General features: G+C 43.9%; 1 protein-coding gene across 2 annotated transcripts in view; it reads right to left on the minus strand.

Moving 5' to 3' along the window:
* Plxna4 (plexin A4) overlaps window positions 1-20,484 on the minus strand; it is a 445,847-nt gene that overhangs the window by 368,540 nt on the left and 56,823 nt on the right. For both annotated transcript variants that reach the window (XM_031381450.1, XM_031381449.1), the window contains one exon: window positions 1,222-2,490. In XM_031381450.1, coding sequence (XP_031237310.1) covers window positions 1,222-2,406 — 1,185 coding nt within the window. In that variant the 5' untranslated portion in view covers window positions 2,407-2,490. The remainder of the gene's footprint in view (window positions 1-1,221; window positions 2,491-20,484) is intronic.

The raw sequence follows: 20,484 nt of genomic DNA on the forward strand, positions 1-20,484 counted from the left end.
AGAGAGAGAGAGAGAGAGAGAGAGGGAGAGAGAGAGATTGTTAGTGAGTGGGTTAATTTGTTGTTTTATTTTGCTTTTGTTTTTCAAGACAGTTTCTCTTCATAGCCCTGGATGTCCTGGAATTCACTATGTAGACCAGTCTAGGCTCTCAAATTCACAAAGATCCACCTCTTTCTAACTCCTAAATGCTGGGATTAAAAGCATGTACCACCAATCCTGGCTTGGATTAATTCTTTTATTGTGAAAGTAGGTTAAGGATGAGATGAGTCATCTCTTTCTTTCTCTTGCCTTGACTTCATCCTCCTGTCGTGTTGTGATACAGCAAGTGGGACCTCAACAAATGTACACACTTGATTGTAGACTATGGCAACATCTGAAACTGTGTGAAATACATTTCTGCTCACAATTGGTGGTCCAGTTCTGTCACTCCACTAGAGAAGTACACAGGTTCTCTATACTTATTTTCTACTGTTTTCCTCAACTGAACTGTGTTTATGTGTTCAATACTTATGTGTGCACAGCACATCACAAATATGGTTTAACATTGACCACCTAAATTTAGGAACACTTCAGATTCCCCCAAATTTCCACCCAAAATAAATGGCTCCAGGACTCTTGCCTTGAATTCCCTTTCTGAACAACTGTGACCTGTAGACTGAACCAAACCCTTTCCTCCCCAAGTTGCTTTTAGCTGTGGTCTTTATCCCAGCAATAGAAACCTAAGAAAGACCTCTTTTCCATAGCACTATGAACATAGAAGATGCCGTATAAATATGGTTGATTTCTTCCTATCTCCCCTTTACTCTCATTTGGCATTTTAAATGATATGCAATGGGGCTAAAATAAAACCATAATTCTCTGAAATCCTATGTCCATCTCAAATGCAAGATGACTTCCCATCTTAGCACTTGCCTTTCCTGAATCTTCCATCATTTTACTCTAAGCTGCTCCACCAGGCCAAAAATACAGAGAACATCAACTTCATATGTTTCCGTCCACTAGCACCCATGTTTCTCACAACCAAAACCAACCAGAGACCAGAACATGGTGTCTATAGGAAATCTATATTTTAGCTCTAGATGATGCCTTCATACTAAGGATGCTTTGCTGGTGATAGTCCAAACTAATGGGACCCAAAATGGAGACACATTGAAACCCCATAGAGGCTACAAAAGCTGGGGTCTTCATCACCCACTGCCCACATGATCCCTCCTCACTCACCGCACTACTGCAAGGGATGTCCTTCACCTTGAGCCAGGCTAGGTCTAGTGTTCCCTCGCCCCTATAACAGGACTGCAGGCGGTCCTTAATGCGATCATTGATCTGCTTCAAGATGAAGATGCACAGGGCAGACTCATCCAGAGATTTCATCTTCCGCTTCTGGCCCTTGGAGAAGACAGTGAAGAGGAGGTCATCATCTGGATGGACTCCCAGGGTCCGGCCGAGCACTGCACCAGCTTTCGACAGGTAGGCGGCCTGTAACAGGCGATACTCTACCCCATTGCGCTCACAGCCAATGGGCACCTCTACGTAGGAGTTGAAGGCTGTGTCCTCTTTGCAAAGCCTCACAAGCTTGGAGGTGTACACCTGCTCCTTTGTTGTGGAGCCTGGGGGAGACACCATCTCTGGCTGAAGGGTCAAAAAGTAGACAAAATTGCCACTGCTGAAGCCATAGACATAGTAGATGTCAAAGTCAGGGATAACTGTGAAGGTGTCAGAAGGGATCTTAATCATAGAGGCCACAAATTCATCATGGAAAACATAAGCAAACATGCCATCCGCCTCAGAGTTCTTAGTCAGTTTCCTGCTGGAGATGGTAGGAAAATACTCAGGTTTGCCATCCACTGCTGTGGCAATAAAGAGTTTATCATCAAAGTTGCTATAGGAAACGATCACCCCAAAGACTGAGCCACTCTCATTCACCCCCGAGAGGTAGTGCTCCTTCTTATGAAAGGGCTCTCCCAACTTGAAGAGGTCCTCTAGCCTCAGAAGCTTGCAGATACCCTGGTACAGGCTCCCACATGCGATCAGCCTGTTTTCTTTGTAGTCTATAAGCAGCATCTTGTTGACATTATTGGTGCTGGCAAGGGGCTCATTGCAGGTCTGAACAATCCGAGGTGGGTAACACTTGGGGTTGTCCTCATCTGGCCCTGTCTGATGAGTCACCAAGACCTTGAGGTCACTAGAGAGTTTGTAGATCCTATTGACAGCCCCCAAATAAATGTGCCCTGTCCTCTCATCCACCACAAGGTGATTGAAGCCCTCGGAGGGCTCCCCTCGGAATGTGACAAAAGAAGGCTTCTGAGACAGCTGGGGTGGCTGACGTGGAAGCAGAGTGGAGGAGCCCATCCCTACCACAAGCAGGTGGGAGAGCAGGCAAGTCCAGTTCCAGGGCATGGCTTTCATCTCAGACACAGGTCCTCTCAGACACAGCAGCACTCCAGCACAACAGTCCCTTCGGGGGTCCAGGACTCAGCAGGGCTGTCTTCCCTAGGAAAGAAAAAAGATTTAATTGTGAGTGATGCATGGCAAGGTGCCGTGGTGACTTCATATCTGCCTGAATTCGGTATATACATGGAACTGACCTGTCCAGGGATAGCCAGAGGCCAGGCTAAGTGAAGGATTGGTGGCTGGCAGCCATAGTATCCTTTATCAGTAATAATGATAGTGATAACTGTCATGATGATGGTGATGGTGAGGATGACTGTGGTGAAGAAATTTTGCCTACTGAGTGTCTGCCTTTGCATCCATACCTGGCCAATTCCTCTAGATACTGCCTCATTTCATCTTAGCAACTCTTCCACGGTGAGTATCTTCCTTCCAACTGACCTTCTAGATTTAAGGTCTACACTTTTTTTGTACACACAGAGTTGACACCCATGGACTCTGCATTCATGGGTTCTCTGCTATTGGTCCCAAGTTAGTGACCCAAGTGAGCAGCACTCACAGAAGGCTAGAGGGAGGAGCCATCTGTACTGGAGTCTTCCTCAGTTCTCTGTCTCCACGGTCTGTGGACCAGCTCCTGTCCACTCCCTTAGGCCTAAGAGATAGTAACAGCGATCTCATTGTTATTAACTCAAAAATAGAGCACTAACCCCTGAAGAAAGCAGTCTTTTATGAGGACTCTTATTACCTTCTGCTCCAAATACCTAATTTGCACATATTGTTACCCGCCAGAACTCTAACTGCTAACAACAGAAGCGTGTGGTCATTTTATACATTTGACACCTAAGGAATGTCACCAAAACTGGGAAGAGTGGCCGAAGTAGTCCATAGTTGGTCTTCATCCATCTCAATTGATCCCAGCCTCTCACAGCAAGAGCTGGGCTGTACTTCTTGTTATGCACACAAAATTGCCAAGGCCCCTTCTGTGGGCCACCCATTAAAACTGCTGTCCCAGACCCTCTTTGCCCTTCCTGCCTCCTCTACCAAAAGGTACAGTGAGGATGAACTGAAAGCCCACATCCCTAACCCTCCCAGCTGCAGCTGTCACCAGCCCCACCGCCCCCCACCCGTCCCCCTACCACCACATCCTCCACTCCCTTACATGACCCAGCTCTGGGCTCTTCTATCATTTTAATGAGGTAGATCTTGGCTGCCCCCAATGCTGAGGACTCCTCTGTCTCCTATAGTGGGGACTCCCCTGCCTCCGACAATTTTCTTTAAAAAGAGAGAGAGAGAGAGAGAGAGAGAGAGAGAGAGAGAGAGAGAGAGAGAGAGTAATTCAGAAACAACCTAACAATAAATAAACAAAGAAACAAACAAATAATCTCTAGGGGACAAAATTGCCATCCATCCTAGCAGTTCCCTTTACTTCTATTCAGTGTACTTTCTGCATGAGTTTTCAGCATCCCATTTCTTCCAGATTGGATGAAATGAGGGCCAGAATAGCCAATATCTTATTTAGGAGCTCTGTGAGATTCCTCATTCTCCCAAGCTCCTAAAACAATGAGGTTATGGGATGAGATAAATTGTTAAAATAATAGAAATCACCCCAGCAGGAAGAAAGCACAGGTTAGCTGGACATCCAGAGAAGAGGAAAAAAATTCAACAACAATACTTTACATTGTCAGCCAAAATCCTAAGAAAGAACGAGGAAGAAGACCCTTGCAGAGGGAAACCCCTACCCTAAGAGCAGTCCTGTAAACTGAGGGACTTCATATTTAGCCATATAGGTCAAAAGTATACTCAGAGCATGTACCACACAGGCAAGATATTACAAGTCTGTCGGCTTCCTGTCAAGCCAGGTGAAAACCAGTAGAGCCTGACTTATTGCATAAGATTAAGTATGAAGTTGTGTGACATATGACAGCCTGCTTTGGGAGTTCTTACTTGAAAAGAGGAAACAAGGAGCAAGCTATCTAATGCAAATCTTGTCAGGAGTAGAGTTTGAACCAAACCACGAAGTTGGAGAGGATATGAGAACTAGAAGAAAAGCACCTTCTTGGGAGAGTTCATTCACAATGGAAGTATCCTACCAGGGTAGCAGTGAGGAAGCCAGGGTTTGAAGAACACAGCTCAAGAACCAGGAAGGAGATATGGCAGTAGAGAGAATTACTGAGAAGTCAAGTCTAAAATGCCCAGAGCTGAGGAAAGAGGACAAATTTAAGTAAAACACAGAGAAGTTCCCCAGAGAGGCACCTCCATGCCCTCACCTTCATTTGGAGGAGAGTTAAGAGCTGAAGATCAGTGAGATCCAGGAGCCAAACTGTTCCTGTCTTAGTCACTAGTGCATCCATATCACCAGAGCCTTGCCCAACATGCAGTGCAGACTCAACAGCCTTCTTTTGACTGGCAGGAAGAGGGGCCAGAAGCAGAGAGGAATAGCAATATGTGTGCAGCAGTGACTATACCCCAGGCCCCATGCAAGGGAGATGCTTTCCCCTGTATATGCTCATATGGGTAACATGGCTGCCCCTGGAGCAGGATGGTTTTACCTATTCTGCACATGAGGTAGCTAGTTTTTCAATAATATGTGACTGATGAGGGACAGAGTTAGGGGTGGGATCCAGGTCTGTACCACTGCAAAGTCCATACACTTGCTAGAAGTGCCTCACTGCAGAACCCAGAAGATAGAACCCTTGGTGCTCCTGTTTAATTCATACGAGTCCCCAGTACAGAGGTCCCAGAATATCACCTACCAAACCCATGGAGAAATGGGAGTTTCTGTGACCTACATGGAACTACCTGGGAGAGAGATGATACCCGTTAGGGGCACAGCGATATATGTAGTGATAGATGTACACATGATAACTCTGAAAGTATCCATGAGCACCTGACACAAGGACTCTGGTCTTCCCACAATACATGCTGCTGCTGTTCTTTTTTTTTTTTTTTTTAACTTTTATTGCATTATGATGAGAAAAGTTACATGATTTCAATTTATCTGAATTTGTTAACATTTAAAAACATATTTCAATTAAATATAATTGAATCACATTCTTGTTTCCCTTTTGTACCACTGCTCCTCCCAGAGACCCTCCCTCCAATACCTACAATAACTTTTTTGTCATATTCCTTAAAATTTATAGAATATTATAACAATAAAAATGAGTATTATAAAAGTTGTTTGATATAAAACAACAATCAATTTAATAGTCTTATGTAGGTGCTCGTCTACAGCAATAGTGAAAATACATTTTTCTCAATATAAATTTTAAATAACTCCAAACATATTAACTGTATACTTAAAAATAATACATCACTACTAGTATTTTCTTAAATGAACATGAATATATAAAGTCTTTTTGTTTGTTTTGTATTTAGTAGAGTTTAAAATCTTGGCTCTTACTGTGGTACAAGCCCAAAATAAGAACAATTTTTAGACAATGGGTTTCATTGTAATAAGGCTATAATACAATGACCCTCACATCACCAAAGGATTTTACCTCCGTCATAGCTAAGCTGAGAGTTGATAGTTCTGCTGTACCAAGAAATGAATTGTAGGCTCGATTTTTGGATACAGACTTCCTGCTATGGTCAAAGCTATTTGACTTGAGTGAGTGACTTCATTCTCAGCCCACAGAGAACAGGTTACATTCATTTAAGAAATGGTGTAGGTATTAAGATGGTCTATCCATAAAGTCATTCGTCAACTGTTTCAATGAACAATGGTTCTGCTTGGAAGGTGGCACAGACATTAGGTGAGGGTAAAAATTTGGTTCATTAGCTGTGATAATTTGGAAAAGCATTCATCTCAGAGAAAGAGTAACTTATAAAGTCCTCTTCTTCAAACTTGATACAAGAGTTACAAATGTCAAGCAAAGCGTTTAGTCTCACTTTGTTGTTCTCTTAGAAGCCACCTCCCTAGTTAATCATCTATGTTTCTTTTGGGTATATAAATACTTTTGAAATATATAAGCTGTTCTGAAAACCATAGTATAGTATAAAAACATGAAATAAACAATACTACTAATAGAGAGGCTGAGAAGCAAGATTTCAAGACCCTTAGCTGCTGCTGTTCTTAATAATGAATGTTAAGGAAATTGAGTTAGAAAGACAAGGATTATGATAAGGGGGATGGTACCTACTAGATAATTTTTTTTTCAGGAAAAGTCATGGGGAGTCAAGATAGTTCCTCTTGAATTGTCTTTCCAAATCCAAAAAAAGCAGAGAAGATCCTACATATTTGTTTTTTGAACTAGGTGCTCAGGTTAAATGGTACTCAAGCCCCCTAATAATAGAGACAATAAAGGTGATAGTGAAATGGGTCAAATGAAATCACAGAAGGTCGAGTAGGATAAAAGATGAAGACAAAGGTTAGGGAGATAGCTCAGTTGATAAAGGGCTTGCCACACAAACATGAGAACTTGAATTTGATCCCTAGAAAGCATGCTAAAAAGGGAGGCATGCTGATATGTGTTCAGAATCCCAGTCTGGCAAGGGGGACAGACAGATCCCTGGAATTCTGTGGCCAGCCAGCCTAGCATAATCAACGAGTTCTAGGCTAGTGAGAGACCACATCTCAAAAAAACAAAACAGACAGCACCCAAGGCAATCTACCCAAGGTTGACATCTAACCTCTACATGTACAAATGTAAAAACACATGCAATAGCACACATATGAGCACACGCATGTGTACACACACATATAATCAATGAATCTATCCATCAATGAAATATAAATAAAAGATGGTGGTAAGGGAGCTCAGACCACTGATTCCCCATTCAGTACTCTTCCTATCACATTTGGCCTCTTCTGACTTTATCTAAACCTGTTCCAACATCTGCTCCCCAGCCTTTGAAAGTGACAGCTATTCAGGCACCATATGCTCTGCTGGCTAACAGGACTCTCAATGCATCTCTGCCAACAACCAAATTCCAGAGGGGCTGGTATGTTCACTACAGACAGGCACAGGCAGGTTGGGGCACAACCACCAACCCTCTGGGAGGGGACTTTCAGCAGACCCTGTATCAGAGCATGCCATGTGCCAGCCACTTGGCGCATCTTACCGTACACACTTGCAGACCCACAGTGTTTAATTTCACCTAGGAGCTTAACAGCAATGAGTTCGAATGAGATGATAGCAGCGGTATTAAATGTAAAAAAGTTGCTCATAACAAAAGGAATCAGGGTTGAAAAGGATGCATTAAAAAAATCTCTCAGATGAGATAGAATCTTGATGCACATGGCTTCAAGAAGTAAGTAAGAGTGTTAAATTAAGACTGCATTGCAGGAAACCTCAGTTGGAGAGATCCTGGTGCAAAGGCAGGAAAATAGACGTTTCATATGTAGAAGTATAAATCATTTTAAAAATAATTGCCCTAAGGAAAATAAGGAGCCACAAACAGGCAAGAGGCAGGTACTGTCCCGAGAGTTTGTCCTCGTAGATTTGTAGATTTTTTTTAAAAAGGCCTTCAAGACAATGGCCTGGCCATGGCAGGAACTCTGTGATTTGGGTGACATGACTAAGCTAACAGGCCGGTTGTGGTGGCGCATGCTGATAGGATTTGCTGAGGAGGCAGAGACAGGCAGATTCCTGAGTCATACAAATGGTGTGAGAGATGGATTTAAACTGAAAGACAAAACAAAAGCTGATTTAAGTTGCCCTGCTGAAAAGCTGCTTGTAAAACGGGTCAGAAGCTTAAGTTCTAAATTCTTTGATTAGTTTAAATTTATAAGATTTGTGTAGCTGTTTCATTTGGTTTTTAACTACTCTTAAAGGTATAAATGTATTCTGTATTGGGTATGGTAAAATGTTGTAACTGAAAGCTAGTTTAAAGCTGGTAACTCAGGTAACATGTGGCTTATCAGTTGGCACCACGATTTTACTTTCTAGAGATCTGGCGTGCTCTGAGAATTTGTCTCAAAATGACCCAGGCTTGCTAGCTTCGGTTCAGAGACAGAGAAACACTTGAAGGGCTTTGTGGCGTGAATGTGGTGTTTTTGATACTGAATTTTAGAGATGTAGATTGTTTAAAATTGGGTTGCTTTCTAGCAACAAAATTGCCCTTAGAATCTTTTGGGTGTAACTCAGGTGGTTTGCTCAGTGAAATATTTACATTTGAGTTAATGCAAAAAGTGCAGAGGATTCTGTAAAGCCTGAGAGGCATTCCTTTTGTTTTACAAACCAGGCCTAGGGAAGTCTTCCTGGCCTCACCCCTCCCTTACCTCAGAGAAATTGTTTTTGAGACAAAACCAGTGCTGTCACAGTTCTATAGGTGTGGTTCAAAGTAATTTTAAACTTGGGGTTTATAGAGAGTCAAAGTCACAAAATAGAGTTATAGTGTTTTAAGAGGTTGTTTTCCCCTCTACATCCTTGTAGTTTTAAAAGACATTATTTGTCTCTGCACAGATAATTAAACTACGTGCTATATAGTCACTGTTTTTAAAGTGCTAAAAATCAAACTTTTAATTTACCAATATATATATAGCTCAGAGTTTACAATTGCTTAGAATTGTTCCTTTTTAAATATTACTAATTCTCAAATTTTACAGTTGTTCATGCTTATACACCTAAAGTTAAGAGAAAGTACTGTTCCTTTAAAAGACTGTCTTTAGATATCTTAAACTGCCTGGACAAGACCCTTACAGTTTCATAGCTCCCCATTCAGTGCCAGGCAAGGCAAGGAGGGCTATAGTCATGACTTTACTGGACAGGAACGGTCCAGAGCTCATTCACCATCTTCTATCAGCACCAAAATGAGACACAGTTATGCATCTCAAATGCTTATCACTTCTATCTGGGGGTGGTGAAATTGCTGTTCCTGGAGGGGCAGGGGAACTCACAAGAAATGATAATGCATGCTGGAAATGAACAGCCTCTCTCTCTTTCTTTTTAACCCCAGGAAAAGGGTTGGCTAGAAAACAAGGAACAGAGAAACGGATGAGGACACAGTCTGGACAAGCATGTGGGTACCAGCTGAACTCACTAAAGGCCCCACTGTGGGCCTGGGCAATGCCAATCTTCCCTCCCCAGCTCAGGATTCACATGTGGGCAGAACCAACAAACACCTCTTAGGGTCACCTAAGGTTGTTCTGACCTCATGAGACTGCAAAACTGGGTCTTCCAAAGGGTGAGGGTGTCTCTCCCAGGACATCAACCCATGCAAATGGAGTCTTTAGTCCAAGAATGCCCCATTGCTGGTCTAAAATTATTGGTCCAGAAAGTACCAATTTCTGATACTTCTAATTAGTCTTATTCAAAAAGACATTTAGCTGATTTTAAAATAATTTTAAAATTAAAAAAAAAAAAGCAAACCTTTATTCTTCCATGTACAAAATCAAATCATTTCAGAAGAGTCTGAAGAGTTTCCTGAACCAGGCAGGGTGGGCGAGGGGACTGAGGACAGGTCACCCCACAGACCAAATCAACCCAAACACACTGCCACCTCCTCTCTATGAAATCATCTTTTAGCTCTGAGTGGTCTCGGGGGAGATGGAACTCATTTTTAGAAGCTGATCATCATTTTGATTAAAGCAGTTGGGACTGCCTTTGTTTTATACGGCAAGTTTTGAAGAGCTTAAACTAATTTTCATGAAGTGCCACCATCCTCTCAGATTCCTGAGTGGCAGAAAGAAAGTTATTATAGAGCAGTTTAAAATAGCAATTAGCTCACAAAATTCCTTCAGAATTTACAAGTTGTCTTCATGTACATTACCTCGTTTTGATTTCATTGTTCACCATGACCCTGCTGGGCTACCGTTCCATGTGAACTACGTATCGCTGGGGCCATCTTTGTAACCCAAGGGGGCAGGTATGAAGAAGATCCTCAAAGAATGAAGCCATAAGAGAACAGACATGAGCAGAGATGCCCGGGTCCCAGCTAAGGCTATATAGATGTCTAGGCGGTGTGCATAACACCATCTGGGTTCCTGCTCTACCCATGCACATGAGTTAAAGGCTTTCCCCTTTCCATAAGCTAGTTCATGTTCGGTTTCCTGGAGTTGTTAATGAAAGAATGTTGTTTTCTATTGCTGTGATGAAATACCATGACCATATGCAAGTTGGGGGTGGGACACTATTTCAGTTTATGTCTCCACATCTCAGTCTATCACAGAAAGAAGTCAGGACAGGAACTCTAATAGAGCAGGGACCTAGAGGCAGAAACTGATGCAGAGGCAATGGAGGAGTGCTGCTTACTGGTTTGTGAAGGCATGGCTTGCTCAACCTGCTTTCTTACAGAACCCAGGACCACCTGCTCAGGACTGGCACTGTCCACAGTGGGCACTCCCACATTATTCATTAACCAGTAAAATACCCTATAGGCTGGCCCACAGGCCAATGTGGTGGAGGCATTGTTTTCATTGAGAGTCCCTCTTCCTGTAAGAATGTAGCTCATGTCAAGTTGACAAAACTAACTAGGGCAAATCCTAAGCCATACAGAGGGAAATCTAAAGTGTCTGCTGCTACATGTCTCTACTAGCCTCTTCTTCTATGAAGTTAAGTAACAACCCTAAGAGATTTGTGTGTTCCCTGCCCATTCAAGTGGTGATGAATATCTCAAGTAAGATTTGGGGGTGAGCATGTGTGTACAGACTTTCACAACCACACACTGCTCCCCCTCAGTTCAGGTTGTACCCCCACAAACCTCCCAAGGTTTCCATCTGTTCATGGTTTCATTCATTTCTCAAATAAAGCCTTCTCTGACCCCAGGAAGAGTCTAAGACGCCTCGATCACGTGTTAGTACAGGAACCAGTGCCCACCAGAGACTTACAGATGACAAACTGTTAAATTCGTCCCTATTTGTTGTCCTCTCTAATATCCTGAGTCTCTTAAGAATAAGGATCATGGGCTGGCAAAATGGCTTACCAGGTTAACTGTCTGCCACCAAGTCTTATGACCCTCATTGGTTTCTAGCCCCCACATGTTAGGAGAGAACAGACACTTGCAAATTGTTCTCTTGTCTCCTCCAAGAACATAATACTTTCTCACATACACACAATAAATAAATAAATAAATATAGTAAATGTTTTAAATAATAAAAATCGTGGCTTTTTTTTTTGTCGCTGAATATCTCCAGTTCTAAGCCTAGATCCTGAGACACAGGAAGTATGTAATAAATGTTTGAGGATGACGGAAAGAGGGAAGAAATGAATGACTCTTTCCCAGCAGAGTCTATGAGACAGCAGCTGGTATCAATTATAGATAAAATTCAAAGTAAATCTCAGTGCTGTGCCAACAAGGTCAAAAAAGGTCTGGATTGACAAAGTTAGTTTTCCCTACCTATTCCAGGGCTTATAAATACTTAAAATACTGCATTTTGTCCTTTTAAAATGAAAGTGCAAATGCATCTGAGGAGCCACGTCTTCCATACATGATTTAGAAGGGGACCAGCAGTCCACGGCTGGTATACTGTCACAAGTCACCTTGGGCCTACAAATTAAACCTTGCTCTACTCAGTCAAGATATCCAGTACAGTCCCTGTTAAGGAAAAGAAGCAGGTCCTGAGAAAGTTGCCCTGGGAGAAACAGCACAGTAGACACAAGTTGCTAGAAGCCAGCATTTATGAGCTCACTCATCTCATGACTTTTTTCTCCTAGCAAGGGATTTCTAATTGAACGTATGCCATAAGAAGAATCCTGAGCTGGGAACAATGGGTGGCTGCCCTAGAGCAAGACACAATGACCACGCTCTCTAATGCCTGAGGGTCTCCTAGAGGAACCTGTAGCTGTCCCCCGGAGAAGTTGTGCAGAACTCCACTTCGTCAGCCGTTATTAGAAGACAGGAACTCCACCACCTCCTTAGCCCTGCAGACAGTATTGTGCCTGGGAAGCTGACTCTCCAGCACTCAGGAAGGACATCAATAGAAAGTTAACTTTGTGACAAAAATATGTGGAACGTACTCATGAGATGTCCTGTCAGCTACAGTGAACAGCTCCTCCTGCCCTTTACATTTTCACACAGTCTCCATTTAGACCACATGGACAGTGACTCCTGGTGACATTCCAGGTAGACCTCATGGACCATGACTTTCATGGTCATATTTCCATGCCAACGCAGGAACAATGAGTGTCTCCTTGATATAGTCTGAAAACTGGGTGTACATTTTGTGAATTTAACCCCTAAATTACTATGTTGATGGTGTTTGGAGGTAAGGTGCTTAAGAAGTAATTAGGATTGAATGAGGTCATCAGGGTAGGACCCTTAGAATGACCAAGGCTTTATAAGAAAGGCAACAGAGACCTGACCTTCCTCATGTTTTGCTCTTTGTCACCAAGTGACACCCTCTGCACATAGGTCCTTCATTGCATCTTGCCACGTGCTTGGACTCCCTTACCTCTAGAACTGTGTGCTAAACAAGCCCTCTGCTCTTTGTAAATTTCCCGCTCTCTGCTACTTTACCATAGCAACAGAAAATGGACTAAGGCACTATGTTTTGGGGGTTTTTTTGGTTCTTTTATTTATTTATTTATTTATTTATTTATTTATTTATTTATTTTGGTCTTTACCACTCAGCTAGATAAATAGGACTCTAAGTACATACACGGGATAGAGCCTGTGCATTGATGGATCCCTGGCCTACCAGGAATCTCCACACCAGATGTAGATCTATTATCACATTCACATCACTATAACTAGAAGATGATACATACAGAAAGCTGAGGCTCAAGCCAGTTGCTGAACCCTGTAGTCTCTGCTTTGAGTAGCATACGGGGTTGATGATCCTGGGAACAGCCTCTTCTGATAATGGAAGCTCCCTCCCTTTCTTCAGAAACTAGCCTGCAAGTTTCCAAGTTCAGCGAGATGGCAGACTATTATGCTAACATCTAATAAGGAAAAAAAAACCCTTCCATATTCCTTAGTGGTTGTTCCCAAATTCTAGGCCCAGTGAGGGAGTGTGTACTTTCAGGAAATGCTAGCCCTTCTTCAATGATCTCAAGTCTAACATGGAGAAATACATATCTGTTTGAGATGCCCTCTCCAATCTGTAATCTACTCTGAGCAGTATTTTTTTCTCTCTCTACCTGCAATTTTCCCTTCCAGTTCTGGGTTTCTAGACATGAGGCCCATGAGTTATTATTTTGTAACATTTTGTTTCCTGGATGTACTTGCTGATTTTGTGTACCAACTTGACACAGGCTGGAGTTATCACAGAGAAGGGAGTTTCAGTTGGGGAAGTGCCTCCATGAGATCCAGCTGTGGGGCATTTTCTCAGTTAGTGATCAAGGGGGTAGGGCCCCTTGTGGGTGGTGCCATCCCTGGGCTGGAAGTCTTGGGTTCTATAAGAGAGCAGGCTGAGCAAGCCAGGGGAAGCAAGTCAGTAAGGAACATCCCTCCATGGCCTCTGCATCAGCTCCTGCTTCCTGACCTGCTTGCGTTCCAGTCCTGACTTCCTCTGGTGATCAACAGCAATGTGGAAGTGTAAGCTGAATAAACCCTTTCCTCCCCAACTTACTTCTTGGTCATGATATTTGTGCAGGAATAGAAACCCTGACTAAGACACTGGATTACTATATTTGCATGCAGGTGTGCAGCTAGCTGCGGACTGCTGTCTGCAGTGGGCCTACAAGCCAGCCAGGCTGCATGTGTTTGTTTGCCTTGCTTATAGTCAAGTCCTGACCTTTACTGTTCCCCCTCTCCCTTTGTTCTCAGAAGTGAGTGTCCCATAGATAAAGGGAGAAACAGACAGAGAATGTGGGTGCCACAGTACAGTCATTATTATCCCTGGGGTGTGACGGGGGTCACATCAAAGCAACTGCGCACTCAAGAGAAAGTCACAGTACTTTCCCTGAACAGTCACCTCTGTATACCCAGAACCCAGGAAAGGTCTAGGATGCTCAGTCTGCCTGCCTCCCATCCACTGCTGCAGCCTTCCTTCAGCTGCTCTTCTCTGGAACAGTGAGAAACATCAAGTTTATTATAAAGGGAGGGCAAGTAAAAGGTATAAGGAGGAAGAAGGAAGACTCATGGAGAGCCAGGCACAGGCTGAGGGTCCCAACCAGGCAACCAGTTGAATCCCCAGGAAATTCTCCACCAAGCTCAGCACTCATGGAACTCTATGCTGACCCATAAACTCTTTCTCTTTCCCTCCCTTCCTCCCTCCCTCTTTCCCTTCCTCTTTCCCTCTTTCCTTTCATCCCTCCCTCTTCTCCTTCCCCTCTCCCTCCCTTCCCTTCCTCCCCTTTCTCTCTCTGTCAATCCTCAGGGCTGGGTTCACTGACAAGGCTGTAGAAAATGTTACCATGGACAAGGCTTTTTAGCTTCAGCCCCAGAGCCTCCACCAGAGGGTGAGTTGTCCCCTTCAGGGAGGGACTAGAGCTGGCCTAACCTTGAGGCCTCCTTCAGGATGTCATTGCCACCTTCTCTCCAACCCCTGGAGGGGCTCTCCCAGGTTGCAATGCAACCTGGCTGCATCCACAGCAAAGCCTAGGCCACTCTGATAAAACTCTTCATTACTACCTGTTAGTGGTCCTTGATATCCCAGGCACCAGGATCCCAAGTGAGGACTCACTAAACAGTGGCTCTCTCCACTCCAGGCCTGGCTGGGAAGATTTTAAAACACAGAATTCGCCGAGGAAGCTTGATTCAGACAGGAAAGTACTGACAGTTCTTTTCTAGTGTCTTGTTTAAAGGGACATTGTGGAAAAGTGACCAAAACATCCTGACAGGTAGCAAAGTGATGTCACTTTTGCTATTATAAGAAATGACAGACATTTGAGTCTCAGAAGGGGACCTGAGGCCCATTTGTCCTGTGCATGCAACTTGTATGACTAAGTGGTTTTCACCTGGAAAGGAAGCCCCCATGGCCCTCAAGCTTCAGATTCAAAGCCCAGCTGGTTTTGGTTGCTTTGAGCCACATCTAACTGTCCTCTGTTGGATGGGAACTCACTCTGAAGATCCCCATCTCCTGTCACAGGCTGAGGAAGAGGCTGGATGTTCTAAGCTCACAGACATCCATGTTTATGCTAGTGACATTGCCTGAAGTCTCTTCTCTTTGAATTGCCATGTATCAGGGACACTGCTGGCACCAGGAACAGCCGTCCTCACAGGTCATAGTCTGCCTATTTTCCTTGATGTCTCAGTTCCACCCATCTGTAAATTGGTCTTTCTAGAAGCAGGCGGTAAAGAGCATGCCCAAGCTGCTCTTCTGGTGAACTCCAGGAGAAGTGAGGAAGTTCAGACTTCCAGACCAAAAGTTATCATGGATTTGAGGAGGGGTTCTCGGACCATGTTTGTAGAGGTGGCAGGGGGAACTGTGCAATGGTAGTGCCTGCAACAACTAAGAGTGATTTTAACCAAATGGTAGGCTGATGCTGGAGTCACTCTCTTGAGACTACACCTTTCTTCAGTTGCTGCCCAGCTGCCTCACCTAAATTGGGGATACGCCTGGCATGCCAACCATGCTGTACTCCTGCAGCCTGCCCTCAGAGAGCTCAGAGTCCTCTTCTGTCAAATCACTCTCCTTGGAATTTACTTTTTATCTTCCAAGAGGAAGGACCAAGGGGTAGGACACACTTCATTAGTTCTACGTTGCTCCAAAGGACTACCCATGTTGTAAATTAATCCTTTTGTTTTGGCCTCTGGGGCTGTGTAGAAAGTGAGTAGGAGGTCTGCAAGTCCTGAACCCCACACACCACATGTGGGTCTAATATAAAACCCCACATAATTTGATTCTGCCTATCTGCTCCTATTCCCTTAACAAGTAAGAAAGAGACAGACATTCCCTTCCTCAGACAGATACAACATTTTCAACTCCTCTCTCTCTCTCTCTCTCTCTCTCTCTCTCTCTCTCTCTCTCTCTCTCTCTCTCTCTCTGTGTGTGTGTGTGTGTGTGTGTGTGTGTGTGTACTGAGCAGGGTTTTAGGTACTCAAAACTGACGGTCCATGTTCTTGGGTCCTAGAGCTTGAGAATCTATCCAGTTACCATCCCTGAAACTGCCACCATGCCTGTCACTGGCACCTGTATCAGAGTAATGCAGCCATTGGCCTTCCAGCCCCAACAATCTTTATATGAAGAGTCCAAAGCCCCAGCAAACAGTACTACTGTGGAGGAGCGCTTGACTTGAGTGGGGCACACTTTTCCAGATGGTGGCACCTCCACTGTGCCCCAAGTCTGATGGTACAATCTCTCGCATGACCTCCTTGTCCCCTTCTCATCCATTCCTTCCTTTTTCAATCCTAGAGGAAATCAGGAAATGAACAGTTGTCTGCCTTGCTGGTCTATAGTCGAGTAATTAGTGCTATTTAATTCCATGATGAGGCAAAGCTCATAAGACACAAAATATATTTCAGCTGTGTGCCTCGAAGCCTGGCAGAAATCCCCATTGCAGCCGGAAGCTGAACGAAGTTATATTTGTTCCCTAAAAAAATTAAATAAATTCAGCATGGAGGCAACAAAGTTTTGAAATGAGGCACCGCTACTACCTGGCAATGTGCAGAGGAGAAAGAACAGGGGATTCTGGTTCCTAAAGTTTGGAAATCATTCCCATCGCCATGACAACAGTGACTTTCAAAAACACTTCCTATTGATTAGGTAACGCCAGCATAATGTGTCACTTCCTTATAAAGTCATTCTGGACTCACCCTCTCCTTACTCCCAAGTACTGACAAGTGGTTTAAAACATTGTCCCCAGTCACAGGATGGGAAGACACAGTCCTCGCCCAGTGATGTGGGTACAAATACATGAGACAGATCCTTACACTGAAACCTACAGCTTCTAGTGATTTCTCCAGCCTATCTAACATTTCCCTACCCCCAGCTGCTTTCCCCGTCAACCCCACTACACTGACACAGCATATATGAAGACACCATGGAACAAGCTGAAGAAACTCCTGTCCTCTGTCTTGCTCCCATTCAAACATGAAATTCAGACTGGTGCTGTGTGGTGTTTCCTGGGGAGAGATAAGAAGCATTTATGCACCCGGGTAAAAAGGGAGTGGCAAACTAAAGAGAGGATTCCATCACTGCTCAATCTAGTGATCTGGCATTGCTTACAGATGCACTGGTGACTCATTGGCAACCCCATCATTGAGAAGTTCCACCTGAGACCAGGGGTGGGACCTCATGAAGATCTCCTGAGCTTCCCTGCGCTGAGGTGGGGCTAGGGGATATCAATAGGTCAGATCTCATGAGGATCTTCTGTGGTCATCACAGCTGCTCTGCTGCAAGACCACAACACTCATGTCCAACCCAATGCAAATAGCTCTGACATTCTATCAGGTGCCATTATCACTAGAAGACCAGCATACTCCAGACCTCTAGAGTTAACCTGTATCACCAAGTCAGGACCAGACCCTGTCCCCAACATTCCCAGTGGACTGGCCCCTCGTTCAGCAACCCTGTGAATAGACTGTGCCCTTCCCCTTTTTGAGGGGTCAAGCATTCACAATTAAAGGAGGCCCCAGAGCAAGGCCAGGCACATCTGGTCATATTGGATGCTGTTAATTCCCTCTTTCAAGATCTGCTCAGAGCTGTGCCAGTGGAGGAGGCATAAGAGGCGGGCCACCTGCGCAGAAAGTCAAGATTGCTGCAAAGCTCAGGAGGTCTCCCTGTAATTCCAGTGGCTCTGCCGACTCTGCTCTGCATATCAGACATGTGAAGAAACACAGTATCTTCTGCCAGTTCACTGTCTTTCACATGTGGTCCAAGAGTCTACCCACAACATGACTACCACAACTCATGAGCATAACACTTTGCCTTCAAGTAACTCAAGAACATTGAACACACATGATTCCAAAAGCATGTGACTATCCCATCCAACCCATTCTGGCTATTGTCTAGATGGAGACTGAGCCTCAGAGAGGTTCACTAAATTCCTATATGTCATGGCCTCTCACAACTCTCAGGTCATACTCTATCACTGAGGGAATTTGGGGAAGCAGGGACTGAAGCAGAGACCAAGGGAGAGTATTGCTCACTGGCTTGATCTCCATAGCTTTCCAAGCCTGCTTTCTTATACAACTCAGGAACATCTGCCTAGGAGTGGCACCACCCACAATACACTGGGCCTTTCATGTCAATCACTAATCAATAAAATGCCCACAGTCCAATCTTTTGGAAGCATTTTCTCCATTGAGAGTCCATCCTCCCAAATGACTCTAACTTGTGTCAAGGTGACAAAAAAACTGACCAACACACCGTACTAAGCTTCTGTTGATGCTGTTTTCCCCTATAATACAAAGCAACCATCAGAGGCATCACCTGTCTGGAGATTATACATCAAAAGTAGGAGAAATGAGTCCTACAAGGCCCTGGTGAAAGAAAGAAGGTCATATTAGCACAGTGAAATCCTTAGAAGTGTTATTCCATTGACAAGTATCAGTGGTTGCATGTCACGGAACCTAGTGAGGTGCCACAGTTCTGCAAGTTTGGAGGAAGATAGCAGATAGTATATCAAAGCCAACCCAACAAGTGGAACCAATGTCTAGTGTCTATCCATGCATTTGTTCAACATGTGTGCAACCCTGCACATTGTGTGCCAGTCACCTGCCTCCTAAAAGTGAAGCATAAGAGAGACAAGGCCTTTGATCCTTTCAAACATATGAGTTAATAAAAACGAGACAGAAGTGAGGGTGTAGCTTAATGGTATGGTGCTTGCCTAGCATGTATAAGGCTCTGGGTTCCATTCCCAACACCATATACACATGTGTATGTGCACACATGCTAACAAAGGAAACAAAATAAACAAATATAGCTGGTTTTAGATAATATTAACATAAAAAGGAAAAGGAACAGGGATATTTCCTATAGACAAAATTCTACAGGTGGGGTCATGGAGTCTCAACCAGCTAAACCATCTCACTAAAGTGCTCACAGAGGAACTGACAGCCAGGGAGTAACTGCCTTACAAAGATTTGGAGAGTCTTCTAGGCCAATGACAAAGTGATCACAAAGACCATGAAAATTAAAGGAAAAAAAAAAACCCTAAGCAAAAAGTAGACGGCCAAGGGACCAGAAGACAAGGATTAAGCCTGGAAGCCTGTGAAGCCCAAGAGGAAGGTGGCAGATATTAAAGGGCACTGAGCCATGGGAAGGAGTTTGTGTTTATCCCAAACAGCCTGAGAGGCAGCAAAGCAAGGGGGTGGGGCTTCTGGCTCTGTCTGGCTTGAGTGGAAAAAGAGTCCTCCAGAGTTTCAGCGAGGAGTGTGGGCAGACCTAAGCCAAAGGACATGGAAGAAAATGAAGAGTGGTTGCTCCAACATGCTTTCTGGGGACTGTAGAGATGAAAGGGGAAGAGAGGGGCATTCAGCCTCCCTCCAGGGCTTTTGAGTATCTATCTGAGTGGGTGGTACTGTCATTTTGATGATTAGGAAGACAGAGGAAGAACAGATCATAGGGATACGGAAGTCAAGAGCTCGGTTTGGGAACTCAGGGGCTAGGTTGTCTCACGAGGCTATCCTACCCACAACCACAACGGTGCCTACGAGAATCATCTATGGGGAGTGGGTTACGAAGACCAGAGCTTGACTTCTGTGGAAGGCATGGCATTTAAAGGCTCCTAAGAGGATGATGCTAACATCATCATATTATCTAGATAAGAAACTGGCTCTCTGTAACTGAGATGAGCTGAGGCTGGCACATGAACCTACACTACCAAAGGACCCAAGAGATAAGGACCTTTCATCTGGGCTGACAGTGACAATGTAGACTTTGCACTAAGCATTCTAGGCTGGAAGAAAGTGACACCAACTATAATGCTTTACTTAAGACCTAGAATTTTATGCTTATATCTTGTGAAATAAGAATAGCAAACTAGCCGGGCAGTAGTGGCACATGCCTTTAATCCCAGCACTTGGGAGGCAGAGGCAGGCAGATTTCTGAGTTCAAGGCCAGCATGGTCTAAAGAGTAAGTTCCAGGACAGCCAAGGCTACACAGAGAAACCCTGTCTTGAAAAATCAATATATATATATATATACATATATATATATATATATATATATATATATATATATTAAAACTTCCATTTTACAGAGAAATGTAAAATGTCCTTGCAAAATAGGCCCTTCTGTAAGCTTTGTAAGTTTCCAAACAAAATTTTTATCGAATGTGAAAAAAAAGACAGAGGTGCCCAGCTTCTATCATTATAGTTCATAATAAA

The sequence above is a fragment of the Mastomys coucha genome, unplaced genomic scaffold, assembly GCF_008632895.1.
Source record: "Mastomys coucha isolate ucsf_1 unplaced genomic scaffold, UCSF_Mcou_1 pScaffold20, whole genome shotgun sequence".
Lineage (NCBI taxonomy): Eukaryota > Metazoa > Chordata > Mammalia > Rodentia > Muridae > Mastomys > Mastomys coucha.